Consider the following 16,933-nt stretch of genomic DNA (forward strand, 5'->3'; position numbering starts at 1 on the left):
GACATACAGAGCAACAAGGCCCAATGGAAAGTGTCCCCGCCCATGGCAGAGAGGTTTGAAGTAGGTGATCTTTGAGGTCCCTTCCAACCCAAACCATTCTGTGATTCCATTATACACTCTGCATGTACATCTATTCCATACTACTTAAAAAATTAGAAACTGTTGTTAAGGGCAACACAAGTGAGACAGTACAGGCAACTCTGTACTCAAACACATCTTTGCTGCTCCTGTACTTAGTTTACATATATCTAGTTTAATAAATAAACTATAAAGACTACATATTCAGATAAACACAGATTTCTCTAACTACACAAATTCTTTTTAAACTCTCTCTTCCTGCTAGATTCTTGGCAACTTAACTAGAGCTTGGTTTGGCAAAAAATGAAAAAGCAAATACTGTTTACAGTATTTGAGTGAAATCAGAAACTGATACAGTAGTCAAACCATGCACACTTAAAACCTGTTTTCTTGTGTGATAGCAACAGCTGCTAGAGTAAAGTCAAAAGGATATACACCTTGTTTCAGCTGGAATGGTAACTCAAGCAGTAAAAATGGATTTTTAGAACATGATGAGTGGTTCCAAAGGAGCATATAAGCTGTTTGACTGCTACCTTGAAGATTCATAGCTTAATCTCAGAGATCAGTTTATCACACTTCTAAAGGAGGGCAGGAGATTGAAAAAATAATAAAAACTCTAATTAAGCTGCGACTTGCTCTCATTTTCCAGTATTAATTAATTAAGCATAATTTAAAAAAACATAAAAGCAGGATAAAACATTAATGGTGACTGGAGGCAGCAACATGACAAATTACTTGAAGAAGGAAAACTATTTCATAACTTATTTGCTTCATGGAAGCAAAGAAGCACAAATATAGCTCAGGACCACAACAAAAAGACAATTACAGCTGAGTTGCCTTAATTTGTCACTGAAAAAAAAATTTTTTTCTAAAATAATGAAATATAATACAGCAGTTCTTTTAAAATTCCACATACAGGATGATTACCCTCTGTTTTTTTCATAGTACAGTTATTGTGCTTCTTGCCAGTGCTTAACTGAGGTGGATACATGGGTTCCTTGCAAAATATTCAGAAAGAATATTTTGTTACTTTTGTAACTTTTAAAGTTGTATAAAATTCATGGGTGTTTTCTGTGTTCTCTTCGAACTGCTTTCTTCCTGAAAATCTTAACAGACGTTCAGTGCTTTAAGAACAAATTTCTTGAACTCCAGAAAAAATTTCTGCACACTCAGGGATTTACTAAAGCAGTATCTGTATCTCTTGCTATGAATCAATACCGACATTATTTTTCACAGAAAAATTCTTTGAAACAAACACTGTAGGAAATTACCTAATCTGCTCCCATTTCTGGGCATTGCCATGAAAGAGCCGAGGCTGCCCCCTATGACGCTGTGTGGTCTCCGTAAAGGGGGCTTCTTGAAAGATCCCGTGTATTGGTGGAGAAATGAGTGCATGCTGTGAGATGTTGGAGGCCTGCCATTCTTCACAATGGGCTCTACAGTTCACAAGGATCAAAATATTCATTGCCACAAGTAAGGAGGATTGTCAGGAACATGCCAGAAGAAAAAAAAAAGAAAGAAGAAAAACAGTTAGTAAACAGGAAATCACCAGTCTGGTAAAATTATCTTTCATGCTAACAGCAGACCACCATACTACGGCCATTTCTCTATTGACAAACAAGTACAAAACATGGCATTAAGTGTTACCCAAACTTAATTTTACTAAATCCTGTCACTCTGATGCTGGACGAGTACATGCCCTGAATATACAGTCTTAGAATGTCAATAAAACCAGAACACTGTTATTAGTTTCTTCTGTCTTACTGCACAGTGTTTCATCTTTACTTTTAAACAGGACAGCTGTTAGATCAACTATGATGAGCAAACCCAACTATAAGCCTTCGAAAATATTCTCCCTCTCAAAATTCTTGTGGGTCACTAATACCAAAGCCTTGCCATTGGAGCTCTTTAGAAATAACCATACCTGTCTATACCTCCCAGAGTTGTCATGCCATAATCCAGGTTATTAACTTACAGGGTATAGAAAAAATTAAGCATTCAATTTTTTATTTTGGCTTTCTACTGGTTTGTGTTTCAGATGGTTCACAGAGATTTTTTATAAAAGAAAGTTATTATCATCGATAAGCACCTTCCAAAAGAATGAAGCGTTAGAAATTTTTCAATCTCATTTACAAGTGTGAGCAGTATTTGGGTATTCATGTTCCCTCAGCAACCTGATTCCTCACACATGGACTAGCCCTCAAGGATAGACATGGTTCTGGAAGCAGGCTAACTCTAAAAACATAAGGGGGTTTTTTACCCCCAAAAGAAGCAGAACAGATGCCCACTTGCATTGAATGTCACGACAGCGGACTTAGCAGAACCACCAATGAAGTCATTCATACAAGAAAATAAAGACGAAATACTCTCACTTCAGAAAATGAGATCAGAGTCATCTGGCAGCTACATGCAAAATACTCTCTCTATACTAGCAAAAAGAACAGCAGCTATGCCCAAAGAACAGTTAAGATTCAAGTAATTTTGTTTTTTCCATTATTTCATTCTTATTTACATTACAGGTTCATGTTTGGTATTATTCAGAAGACAGAAAAAGCAGCATCCACACACTGAGCAACCGCAGTGTGAGTGTTACTGAATGGAGCAGCACCCACCAGAGCCACTGCTCCCAGGGTGTGCTCAGAGCTTCACTCATGCCTCTTGGGACAGGGAGCACTCTGGGATGCTATTTCATCACTCCACCTTATATACCCACATGCAGAGATCTCAAAATCTTGCTTTCCCTTCCAAAAAAAGGGAGTAAGAAAAATATACCTGGGAGAACATATTTTATGGAAAGAAGAATTTCAATGGTAAAGGAAAGGAACAGCAACAAATGCCTAATAACCTAAGGAAAACAGAATCCTGAAGGAAACACCCTCTCTCCCCACATATACAAAAACCTTCTACATACATTATTATTAGTCTGAAATAGAGACAGAAGTACACAGACAGAATTACCCAAGGACAGGTCAATGACCCTAAGAAATAATTATGCAAGGAATTTTTTCGTATAAACATGAACAACACAGTGAGATAAAAAAACCCAAAAAACATTAACTCATCTGCTGCAGGGAAAAAAATAAAACCCCTGGGGAAAAAAATATGCTGCAGACCAAAAACAGAAAGGACATGTCAGCACTGTTACAAACCTGCCTGCATCCCTGCATTAGCATCCTTCTTAAGCACAGCATTGGAGTGGGTGAACATGAGAAAACATACACCATACATCTGTGTATATGTTTGTGAAGTATGACGAGGGTATCAGAAAAATTAAGCATTCAATTTTTTGTTGTGGCTTTCTACTGGTTTGTGTTTCAGATGGTTCACAGAGATTTTTTAAAAAAAAAGTTATTATCATCGATAAGCACTTTCTAAAAGAATGAAGTGTTAGAAATTTTTCAATCTCATTTACAAACCTCTGCATATCTCTGTCCCAAATGCTCATTTCTCTTGTAATCTCTTTTGACTTAAGAGTGGTACCAGCTTCTTTGCTGCATGCCTTTAACAACAGATTTATCTTAGGGCAGCAGGCAGCAAATTCTAGATCAATTTTTAATTGATCTATTACTGCTTCCACATGACAGGAAACAGGCTCACATTCAGCACAACTACTCCTTTTGATAAGTTAACGTCTGCTTTTTGCTTTCCAACTTTCTTGTTAATTTGAATTGAATTTGATTAAGTTTCTAGTCTAAACACCTCACATTGAGTTTACATGCAGTGGTGAACAAATGAATAGTACCTTGTATGTTATGGCTTTTGTCTACTCATACTCATGCTAAAAGCAATCTACTTTCATGAACTGTGCAGTATGCAAAAGAGGCCAGAATTTATGAATACATTGAATATCTATGTAGAAATTGAGTTTTATGTTCATTACTAACATGACAGTGTGATGCACAGAGATGATTATTGAAAAGAAATCTGTTTTCCTCAGGGCAGTGGTAAATTTGCATGTATTTTTCAGTCTAAAACAAAATTCCTAAAATATCCTAACATATGCAAAGTTCAGCTCAAATATAAGGATAAATAGAGATCACATTAATAAATAAATTTATATAAAAATGAAAGATAAATGGTTGATATAAGGTCCAATTATACAGAAATAACTTTTGTCATCATAGGCAACTATTACCTTCCTTTACTGTCCTAAGTACCATACTAAATTATGGAGCGCATTAAAAACTTTGCAACAACAATTTAGGTCAAGTAGTAGGACAGGCAGAACCACTGGCAGACAATGAAGTGAAGGTTACAGAAACATCCACATGACACCATATTTCTGACTAAGACAAGTATTAATACTACTTGTTTATAAGGGGGGTTTAAAATCCTGATACATGTTAATTTACAAAAAGGAGGGATTGCACAGCATAGGACAGTATAACACATGGGCTTACATTTTGGAAAGTGTATTTGTTATAAACAATTCAGTGTGCATTGCTGTATGCTAGGAGTTTCTAAAGCAACAGTTGCATGAATTCTGCATTATGTTACCTCCTCCCTGCAAATGTGACAGTAATAGCCAAGAGCTGGAGCAAATATTGAAAATGATCAAGCAAACCTTTGCTAGAAATTAGTGTACAAAACTGTTTATTACAGTTTTCATGCATTTATGAGATACAAGAGTTAAAAAAAGTGCTTTTTAAAAAGCTACTCAACTCCCTCTCTCTCCCCAAAGACTCACAAGTACTTCTTTTGAAGTTACAATTTCATTTAGTTCACATCCATTTTTTCCAGAATTATTAATATGTCGAATCACTGTATTTAAACTACAGCATGGCAGCTTTAAGATGCAAGTTTAGTCAACTGTCTGGCCTTGAATAACATGTCTAAACTGTAAAGTTATATGCCTTTACTACATATATCTATAAAAACTGCTTCTTATAATTTTATTTCTGTGATTATAGCTTTGATTCATCTTTAAAAAATGTTTCCCCTATATAAAACTCATAAACATACCTTATTTCAGTGTCACTGTACTTGGTAAATATAACTCAGTATCCTCATGCTGCTGTTGGTTTAATGCTCAGCTACAGGCAAAATGAATGATGGAAATTAAAAGGCGAGAAAAAAAACACTAAAAAATTCACTGTGCAAGTGTGTGGATCTACTGCATTTTGAGATCATGCACAAATCTGGTATTCCTCTCTCATGTAGATTACAACAGCAGAAGCATGACATAACCCACAGACTCACTGAAGGGCTGAAGAGGGCACCTAGGAATCCGCTGCATCCAGCACCTCCTTCAGCACAAGAGTGAAAAAGCCAGCCATGGCAGGTTGCATACTGTACACAGAATGATTCTTCTGTGGAAACACCCTGCCAAAGGATGCTAAAACTATCCAAACTTGCAAGAGTCAAAGGGAGACTGAACAAGCAATCTGCTCAGGGTTACTAACCACGCAGAGACTTGCCTAGTTCAGTAAGTCTCTGAGCTAGAAACTGATACAGTACACTGGGGAAATGATGCTGTACTTTGTGCTTGTCCTCAAATGTCATCCTCAGAGACTGGAGAACAGACAGGCAGAACTCCAGCTGTCCTTACAGCACAAGACTTCTGCAGCACCTGGGCACTTCACTTGTGTTGGCTGTCACTGGCACAACCATTCCAGTAAGGGTCTTATTAACTGTTTATCTCCAGCTCTCTTTCCTCTCCCTACTCTCCAATGTGTAGCTCCAAACTGATAAAACAAACTGATATGGAAAATAAGCTAAAAGAGAGACTTCTCTTAGTGGTTCTTCTTAAACTCTGTTTTGTCAGCTGTTATTATATTCTCTTCTTACTTTGGCTACAACATCATATAATCTTAGACTCATCTTCCAAGGAATACCATTTCAATGCTTTCATTTCTCAGGCAGCCTACTAAGCTATCATGCAAATCTATTCTTTAGGTGTGAAAGAAGTTAAAAAACATTCTCAATGAGAATATTTGTTAATATACTAATGTACAGGATGACCAGTTTTCTTTACATTGTCCCTGAACAATTCTTGCAATAGACACCTTTAAAAAAGAACATCCACATATCCACATTAATTTTATATCTACAAAAACGCACACCCCCTATTTTAAATGCCATGTCCATGTTATCTTGCTTAAGTGTGCACCTTCAGCAAGGGTTAAAATTGAGCAATGGTGACTGTGCACTGTTGTACTACTTAATGTTCAAGTTTGGTGAGTGCTAAGCTAACTCTTTATATAACTTGGATAATTTTCTTGTACTTCTCACATTCTGTCATTCAAACCTTCATTGCTATTGCCATAACCCAAAATAAATACAACAGCAGTGTTCAAAGAAAGTACTGTTCAAAATACAATCAGCCTGGCTTAATAATGGTTGAAGAGTTGCTAGATCATTAAATGTTTTGGAATACACACACATATTTTAAGAAAACATTGCACCCTGTGAGGTACCACTGCTTTACTAAGTTTGAAATAATGCCAACACCACTGCTAACAAACATACAAAAACAGAAAACAACTCAAATGAGCCACTGAAATAATTCAATTGTGAAGTGGCATAAATGTATGTTTCAATGTAAGTGGAACTGATTTTTTCTTACTTCATAATAATGAAACCTGGCAGAGTCAAGTAGAACAGCAGTGTATATAACCAAGAAACCTGTCCAAGGAATTAACTAAACCCAACAATTTTATAAAGATGCCTCCTCTTCTTCCTTTAACTGCAATTTAAATTAACCAAAAACCTTGACCTGAAATTGTTCCTGAGTTAAGCAATTTTTCAATTAATCCACAAGGTTTTTTTCCTCATCCATCTATGATAATAAAGACCCACACTACCACTTTCTTTCCTGTGCTGGATTTACTTAACTGGATTTACTTAAGCTGAGCTCCAGAGAGCCTGCAGAATTGCCTGGCATTTCTTTGCACAGCTTCAGCAACTGACATAATGTCACACGTCAGTCAGCTGGTGGATTAAAGAGAGAAAGTGTTTTCATTAGGAATGTAAATGCATGTTAAAACACTTTTTATGAATATATATTATCACATACTCAACTAAGTCTTTCTTTTTTTACGGTCCATGAGTATCACTACTATGTGACAAACAGACCAAGCTGTTTTTCAGATTTCACTGCCTAAATTTTGCAATGGTATTTTCTTAAACTAGCTTTAATAAAGAATTATATTACCAGCTATACAAGGTGACATCTTCCCTTAAATCAAACATGACAGAGCTGAGTACGTCTGCAAAAAAAGGTTTGATTCCACAATCACTATCCATTCTGGACATGTAAACCATATAAATATGTATTTTAAATTCACATAAATAAAGTTAAAATACACATGTGGAGATTTTCTAATCAAAGTAAGAGATACTGGAGACTTAGCATGTATGATTACTGATTTGGGTACAGAATGGGGATTGAATCCAGGCATGTTCCATACTCTAACTAAGAATGAATCTTTGTGCCTGCCACAAGTCACTGCTTCTACCAAAAATGTGGATCAAGGTTCTACTCCCTGCCCCCCAACAAGAAAGTAATGTAATTTTCGTTTAGGTTTTTGCACTAGATCACTATGGGGTATATAGAGCACAGCTGCTGGCAGAAGGATGAAGCAGAACCTCACTTGACACTTTTAGCTGTAACTTGACTTTGGACTGGCTCAAGTGCAACAAAATCTCACTAAGTGTCTCGAGAATCCACTACTGGATTTTATAGGACAGGACTCAATGCACTTTCTTTCCATCACCTTGACCTCAACTCTTGCTCCAGAAAACTCCCAAGGGTTTTTTTTTTTTTTTTTTTTTTTTTTTTTTTTTTTTAATAATTTCCAATTTGATAGGGAACGGAAAAGTGTAAAAATCTACACATGTGAAATTCAATATTCATTCTCTGAACAGCTTTGCATTCATGAAGCTTCCAATGCATCATCATAATCTCTTAAAACTATTTAGGTAGGCTCCTCAAACGCTACTGTCATGTAACTTACTCATATTTCAGCATCATCTACTACACATTCCTTTACCTGATCTGAATGTTAGGCTCTGCTAATGATTACTCAGTTTTTACATAATAAAACCTGATTTTTTTTTGGACTTGAAATATAAAATATTTTGAACAAACTGCTGAAGAAGCTGTTGTCAAGAAGCCCTTTTTTTCTGTAAAAGATCTAGAATGTAAGTAGGTGAATTTCTGATATTATAGAATTGGCATGCTGCATGGTATAATATTTAATTACACTGCTGTAAGGCAGCCAGACCCACTCAGTAAAATTAGTTGATTGCAGGTGACAGCTTCCATAGAAGCTACATTTAAATAACCCAAAGCAGCAATATGCTTGCTATATATGTACTCTCCAGGAGCTGGATGAGGAACACTACAAATACTGTGTATTTATAGATTATTTTACAGGGTTGTTTCCTTGCATTCTGTTATGTGATACCCAGGAAAATATTAAGTCACTCTAAAAACAGAGCACCCACTCAATACCATTTAAACCAGTATTTTTCATTAAACAAGAAGATGAAATTATCAAACTGTTGAATATTACAATTTTAAAAACTTGGCAAAACTTCAAGGGATTACTCCCATTGCTCAAATTAATCCATTTGAGTACAGCAGTCATTCCAGAAAAAATGTTCTTCACCTGCACAACACAAGGCAAAAAATATTGGTAGAACATTTGAAAAAATATGTTAATATAACCATGAAGAAATACAGTTGTCAATTTCCTCTGAGAAATGAAGTACCTCAATTATTAAAATGGTAGTGTAAATTCCTACAAACCTCTTTCTTTTTAAATTTAGGACAGAAAGGACAGAAATTTTTCTGCCTGTTTGAACTACAAAAACAAACTACAAATACACAAGGCAAAGAATGAGATCAAGACATCTAAAAAACATTATAGAAAGCCTTTCAAAGTTACTTCATGCAGAGTGAGGTTTTGCCTTCAGTCTGGGTATGAAAACAATAAAGATCACAATCAAGTGAAATATATTCAAAACCAAAACCCTGCCTTGAAGATTTATTTATTTCATAGTGCTCAGAAGATAATTCTCAGATAATATTTTTGGTCATCAGAACCTACACCGGAACATAAGCATGGTAGTTCTGTACCTCAAATCATATTAGGCGTAACACACCATCAGTTTAAAACTGTAACTGCAAAAGGCATCACACTACACCAAATTCTTCAGGAAAATGTTTCAACTACAATTTAATTCAATGCAAGTCAATACCACAGCCAAGATACAAGTACCCCTGGCCTCTATCCTTGCATTCACACAGACAACTCCCAATGCAAACATCTGTGAGACCAGGCTGCCAACCAAACCAGAGAACAGAGGATCTGGCTCCTTTTTGCCCTACTTTCAGAAACAGTGTTGCCTAGTTATCTGTATTTTTCTGTACTTAACGACTCCACCTGAATAGCATTTGAAAAACATCTCTGCATATTCATCAGTGAGCCTACACTAACAGGAATCTGGTGTATTTAGAGAGTTCACTTCTGCGTCTAAACATTATGTTCCCTGCCAAACTTGTATTCTCCTTCTAAGGAAACACTTATGAGTGGACAAAGCCCCCACACAGCCCTCCAAGACTATGGGTCTCTGCAGCATGCTTTCAGGCACTGAATTTTCATGCTCATTTCACTTTATAAGCACTTCCACATATGAACAGAGCCTCTAGGTATTGTGGGAAGAAGCAAATTAAAACAGAAGGGAAGAAAGAACACTATGTTGTGCAGCATACGTGGGATGGAGAAACCATACTGAACAGTAATAACAAAAAAGGATGCAGACCACAGCACAGAAGGGTACATACAGACTATAATAAAAACATTGCCAGTACAGTGTAAGGGACAGTACAAGGATCAGCGTTTAGCTGTGACAGCTACCAATTACTCACAGTAATCTGTAGCTCTTAGAATGAGCTCTAGCAGTTCAGGGGATTTCTTCTCCCTCTACCCACCCACATCTTCATACTGATACTTTCCTCCAACATCAACAGAGAAATTTTACCAATTTATTACCAGTAAGCATTTCTGTGCTCATATTTTCAATTCAAGAACACTGTCTTGAAAATATGTTGCAACACACTGTTTTCCTTCCACACTCAAGGAATTACACATAGCAGATGGAATGGGAATTTCTCAGCTCTGTTGAAGATGACATGAAATGATTAAAACTACAAAGGCGTTTGGATGTTCTGAGACAGTATCGCGATGTGTTAATTTTTATAAACATTTATCCCTCTTATCAGAGTATTAACTAGTCATTAATGCCTTAAACCTAAAAAACACTTACGCACTTTACCGTAGTTGATCCTTCCATTATTACTCACACCTGTAAAATTACAAAAAAATTATGCAAGTGTTCATGAGACTGGATCCTATGATCACATCACTGAGCTAAAAGAGACCAAATGGAGATAAGTATTATTTTACAAATTCATGTAGCCATTTCTATCAGAACGTCACCTTTTTTTATTATGTACATGTGTATTTATCTGTACCAAAAAAACCAACAAAGTAGAATGCTTTCCAAGTTACTTGCAAATTAATGCAAGAGCTGTGGCTGTATTTTGGAATGCGTCTTGCAATTATTCTTAAAAGCATGCTTGGAGTTTGTGATAGTGCATTTCATAATATCAGACAATACAGCCACATTTTTTGCTTTCACTAGAGATCATATGCGTTTGAAGTATTAGCATAAATTTTACACTTAATTAGGCATTAAATATGCATGATTTGGATGTTACTTCTAGCCAAATTTCCTTAGTATGCCATTGCCAAAGAAAAACTGCATGGGCAAATTTAGTTGTCAACTCCTACAAATTACCATTTAATATTGTTAATATTAATTGAAATACATACATTAAGGTAAAATCTAGAATTAAAAAAGCAAGCATTGTTAGTATGAAAAATTAAAAATAAACAACAAATCCACCTAATTGATTTTATATCTTGAAACACCAGAGACCAAGAAAAGCTTTTGTCCTTAGATGAAAGACTAGCCCGAAGTATACTTCACACAGTCCACAGTTCATAAGGCTTCAGATATATTATTAGGTATTTCACTGGTCCCTCTATTTTTATGGTTTATGACCTGATTTGGCAGTGCTTACTCACCCAGAAGCCAATTATGATGAACATAATTTGTATGAAAGATTAAATTATATAAAGGTTTCTGGTCACTAAATAATTTGACTATGTTCCAAAAAACCCAATTCCAATGGTTATTCCATATTCAGTGCAACAGCTCTGTGCTACTGCATTGAACAATATGGGTTGAGCCCTGCTAATCCCATTTTGCTGCTCATGGATGAGTGATGCATACTGAGATTGTACTGACATCACACGATGAAGGAGGCTGTGTATTAAATGAGGCTGCATACAAAAGGGGAGCTGATTCAGTGGCACCAATGCACTGCAAAGACATCAAAAATTATGGATCTATTTTTATGGCTGTGAACTACAAATGGGACAATTTGTTCTGCATTAGGAGTACTGTTCTTTGAGTCTTGAAACAACCCACTCAAAGCTGGAGCTAATGACAAGGTGGGCCTCTGGATGGAAGCTGCAGTTTACTTGAAATCACAGGCAATTGTTTTGGAAGAAAAAACATTTGGCAGGGGGCTGAACAACACAGGTTCTTGCAAAAAGGTGACCATAAGGAAAGGTCCCTAATACTAAGTACAAGTGATCTACGTCTGGAATGGCAGTGCTGAACTGCAACTCATAATATTAAGATTTTTACAGAATATATATATATATATATATATATATATATATATATATATATATACACTTATTTGTATCCATATTCATTCAGATGGAGGGAAGTCTGGATTCTAGGTCAGAACACATGTGGTTTTCTATGGACATGGTCTCTATGATCTCCATAACCCAGTAACACAGCTGCTTCCCAGGAAGGAAAAAAACTAACATGTATAAAATTATAACTCTCAGCAAACACAGCCATCAGCACAGAATGACAGGAGACAAGATGAGCGACTTGCTAGAAAGGAAAATTTAAAACAAAAGAATTGGACAATAACAATGGAATTAAATTCTGCTGTAAAGGCCTTCGGTGTTCAGGATCTAGTCTTGCCTTCTGACCCGAAATGTAGTTTCAATCCCCTTCAACTCTTACTTCCCAAGTTCATCATGTAATGTTTGAAAATAAAGCACATATGAAGAACCACTTTCTGAAGATTATTTGTATCCTTGACTCTGACTCTCTGCAGATTAATGTACTGGCATGCCTCTGATTTACTAGACAGTGCTTTTTAAGTTTCTTTAGGAACAGATTCAAAGCCTTTTAACTGGGCACATTTGTTTCTCTGTTCCACAGGGTAAAGGAGCTGTTTATTCTTAAAAGCAGAACTAAGGAGATGGTTACTCCTGCCTCCTGAGATCAGCACCACCACAGTAAAGGATGCACTTTCAAGATATTAATGCAGCTATCACTTATAAAATATTCTTCAAGTGACTACATCCTCTCATGTGTCTCAGTTGGGTAATTACAGTTAGTGCAGGCTTTTTAGAACTGTGATTTTGTAAGACGCCAATGAAAACCTTTCTCATTAAAGCACTCCTTTGTAAGCAATTTTTTTAAAATGCCCACTGAAGGATGTTTTCCGAGCAATGCTCTTTACTAAACTGATCTTTCACCAAAAGAGAAAAATAATTTCTTGGCTGTTTTTTCAACAATCATTGTTACCCAAAGCCCAATCCCTGTGGTCTGTCTGAAAAATACTCTTTCCAAAATATCTTCATCTGTGGGAAAGCCAGAGCATCCTTTAGAAAAGCAAGACTAGCTAGAGCAACAAGCATTTTCCAACTCTACTTTCTAAGAAAAGTAGGGTCGGAAAGGAAAAACAAAGGACAACAAAAATCCACAATGTAGCATCCTGTTCACATCTGCAAGATCAAAGACAGAACAAGTACTAATAACTGCATTCTGGAAAAATCTGAAAAAAGGTAGCAAGTGTAAGTAAAACTTTTTTTAATGACATGAAATGATGAGTTAAAGATTAGGCATAGCAAAGTACAGTTTATATTCTTTGTCTTCTTTCAAGAGGTTCTACAACACCTTGAGTGTGTCCAAGAAGACTGTACTAAGGCACCAACAATGTTCTGCATGTATAAGCATAGCATGTATCATTATCATAATTTTAAAATGCAAGATTCCCTTTGGCCAATGAATTACCATGGAAAGTAAAATAAAAAGAGCACTAAAAGTAACTTGCAATTAGGAACATTTTCTTGAGTTGTATTTTTTATTTATTTTAACACTTTAATCTACTGACAAGATAAGCTCATCACAGTTTGGTGACAAGCATGCAGACATACAACATTACTCTTTGGGATTATTCTCAGATAAATATTACAAGCTGCAAATGGTTTTATAGATGGTTTAAGATGGCATAAGCTCATGCTTCTGTAAACAAGATATTGTGTTCTCTGTCCCTCGAGCTGACACCCAGCAGATGGTCCAGTTTAAGGTAAAATCCTTTTATTCTTCCTGGATTCAGTTTCAATGAATCAATTCAGCAACCCAGTTCAGTACACTCACTGATGCTGGTAAAAATTTTTTTATGCTCATTTCTCAGCGTGAAAGTAACATTCTTTGCACTTATTTACATAATGAAATCAATCTTGCAGAAGTATACACAGGTCTGAAAAAATATGCATCAGTAACAAAGGCGAATACAAGTGAAATCATGTGGGACAAGCTCAGTGTCTCAAAAACGACTTAACAGATATCAGTGCAAAAATACTGCAATTGTTGCTGCAGAGTAGACCTGTTACATCAACATACAAAAAGTTGTAATAAACCTTGTCTCCCAAATTACTGGGCATGGCCCATATTAAAAACAGGACAACAGCAATGAATATACCACAGATTAAAGGTAAAAATGAAAAATGTTATTAGCTTTGTTTCGCCAAAGGTAAATTCTGCTTCCAAAATCTTGGTATGCAGTGTATCTTGAACAGAGTTTTAAAAATCTGCAGGGCGAATTCCATTGTCTCTACCTCTGCTCAAATTTCCTGGCCCTGTCAGTTTTCAATGGGAAAATTCAGAATCCTTTATTGTTGTGAAGTGGGGCAAAAATAAAATTCAGATCTCTTGATAAACAAAAAAATCTTAGATACCAGCAAAGCAAAAAATAACACTAATCAGCACTGAAGATGAAATATGACTTAAATGCTGCAGCCTGGGAAACAGAACAAGCAACAAAACCTCTTCCACTCATTACTACTGCAGATTGCATCCAAAAGCGGCATCGTCACTAATGCGGACTTTACAGAAGCCAACACATTTATGGGATCAGCCAAAGACTTATGTAAGAATACAGAGACAAGCTGGTTATCCTGAATGTTTCTAGTTACCCTCATACTGGTGAAGAGAAGTATTTCTGAGAGACAAGAAGAGATGACAGAATTTAGACTACTGCACTGCATCACCAATGTAAGGTAAAGGGTTTTATATGAAATGCTTAAGCAATTAGTCAATAAAATCACTAAATGATTTTGAGAAGAGACTGAATTTGAAGCCATATGAAGCTGATGTGAGACTCACGAAATCCATACAATGGATTTCAATATACTGCAAGAGCATCTATAAGCCTTGGTGCACATGACATAAAAAGATAAATTTAGGTAGCTTTCAATAAATGCATAACAGCTCAATACCAAAGCAAACCAAACCAATATGTAATACCATATCAACCTGTTGAAAGAACTAGGATAGTGGAATGCAAGAAAAAAAAAAGGTTAAGGAGAAAATCCCTGGAAATGTGAAAATTGAAATAAATCCCAGCATTGCTCACTTGAGTATCAGGGCCTGACAAAATTCTTACATTTTCTACAAAGTGAAAGACATGCTTACCGTTATCTTTGCTGCTGTTTTCTTCAATTGTCATTTGTTCTGCTAGCTCAGACAGCGATTCATCAATGGTCTGGCTTCCTCGCAAGGTTAAGGAAAGTCTTCTCTTAAATTTTTTCATTCTATCGATATTGAGTCTGGCTTAAGGAAGCCTGAAAACAAAAATAAATAACAAAAAGTGAGAAAAAATTAGTTAATCAGAAAAGGAAGTTTAATTGACTGACATAAAAATGCAGGAAGGCCTGCAGAAAACTTGGGCAATATGCAAGTTATACTTAAAACAACATCCTTGAAGCAAGATTACTTTATTGGACTGAAGGTGAATGCTTTGAGAGGTTGATGTCCATACACTTTTGCATTTTTTATTTTTATTTGGATAAAAAAGAACCTTTGGGTTTGTTTGGGTTTAAAAAAACCCAAACAAACAGCTAACTTCATAACCAATTTTACAGTCCAATAATAAAGGAAACATTCATCTGAAAACTAGATCAGTGTGTGCTCTGTGGCCTCCTCCACAGTGTCTTTCACAAATCCCACTAAGCAGAAGGACACTAACCTTTTCTCTTTTTCAGCCAAATTTTTTTATTATGAAAGCTTACTAAATTCCTCTATATTTTACCTTTTCACAAACAGAAGGGGACAATACTGTAAGTCTTAAACACAAAAGAAGTTCTCAATCCCATCTCACCTAGAGAAGAAGGACAGCCAGGCTGTGATAACAATGGCTAGAATGGATGTTTCTGTTGAGAGCCAAGCAGTAGGATGGAACTAGGAACAAAGCAGAAGGCACTTTGTCCCTGGAGAGTTGTAAGCAACAAACCATAATAACTAAGGTCCAGGTCAATAAACATGCCACAAGTCTGAGCTGTTAAGTGAACTTTGTGGTGTGTCATACATGTGCCCTTGCGTAACAGTACTCCTTACTCTTTCCTTACTCCATATGAACAGTTTACCCTTGATGTTATTTCTCAATAACTTGTTCATCTGCTCATAGACTCCAAGAATCACGTATGCAGTGTTCAACACAAGCACAGCATACTGAAGTCTGAAACGCTCACATACTTTCCCCACTCCCATGAGCTTCTTTGCCTTCCAAAATTCATAATTCACATACAAAGTCAAATTTTCCTTAACGTCCTCATTTAAACAGAGAAATGCAACAAGCAGTACGCCAAAGATCCACATTTAATAACAAATTGTGAATACAATTTTATATTGCCAGCATCCCATTCAGCATACACATTTCAACAAACTTACTCTTTTTTAAGCTGCTTCATAATAAAAAGGAGAACAAATTGGTAGAACAAATCTGAAAGTGGCTGCTTGTGGTAGCAGAAAGCTTACATAGGCTAAACTTTCACAAGATTAGATTGCTTAGGACAGCAAGTAACTCATTAGGGGTGGATAAAAGACGACCTTTGGGATACGAGCTCCAAAGTCTGAGACGAACAGTAAAATCCCTGGCAAAGCAAGAGCTGCGTCCAAGGGGAAAGAGGTGGATTACAAAACAGGTTAACTAACATCTTAGACAATCACAGCTACTATAAAGCAGAATTAGTCAGGCAATAGGTAGAGATACATAGGAAATAAAATATACTGCTGTAGATACAGTTAAGCCAGCAGTGTCTAAATCGCCCTTTAATGCATTGCTGTATGCGCAATAAATCCACACCTTAGTATGAATAATTTTACTCTCCCTAAGTCAAAAGCAAGATATTCTTATTGTGAAGAAACTGCAGTCAGATAGCAATCCAAAGGGAACTTTTCCTGTTCAGAACCAGGCTACAAAGATCTTACTTGAAAGAGTTTTATTCCTGCATTCAAACTCCTTCAAAAGAAACTGCCCATGTTTCTGCAAAACGGCCAATTTTGTACAAAAATTGGAAGGACACATCATTTATGTGTAGTTTACTCAATTCTCCCATGATGTTTTTTGAAACCTGCATCTTCCTACATGTGTTATTCTCAAAAAAAGGATACATGCAATTTTTAGCTA

At 36.1% G+C, this 16,933-nt stretch overlaps 1 protein-coding gene across 3 annotated transcripts in view; it reads right to left on the reverse strand.

Annotated features, from left to right (window-relative positions):
• CDK17 (cyclin dependent kinase 17) overlaps positions 1 to 16,933 on the reverse strand; it is a 90,353-nt gene that overhangs the window by 39,896 nt on the left and 33,524 nt on the right. For 2 of the 3 annotated variants that reach the window (XM_041409870.1, XM_041409871.1), the window contains exons 2-4: positions 14,941 to 15,089; positions 10,351 to 10,389; positions 1,350 to 1,514 (exon numbers count right to left, since the gene is read on the reverse strand). In XM_041409870.1, coding sequence (XP_041265804.1) covers positions 1,350 to 1,514; positions 10,351 to 10,389; positions 14,941 to 15,058 — 322 coding nt within the window. In that variant the 5' untranslated portion in view covers positions 15,059 to 15,089. The remainder of the gene's footprint in view (positions 1 to 1,349; positions 1,515 to 10,350; positions 10,390 to 14,940; positions 15,090 to 16,933) is intronic. The other variant, XM_041409872.1, reaches the window with a different exon arrangement.

This window comes from Onychostruthus taczanowskii, unplaced genomic scaffold (assembly GCF_017590055.1).
Source record: "Onychostruthus taczanowskii isolate IOZ18803 unplaced genomic scaffold, ASM1759005v1 scaffold31, whole genome shotgun sequence".
NCBI lineage: Eukaryota > Metazoa > Chordata > Aves > Passeriformes > Passeridae > Onychostruthus > Onychostruthus taczanowskii.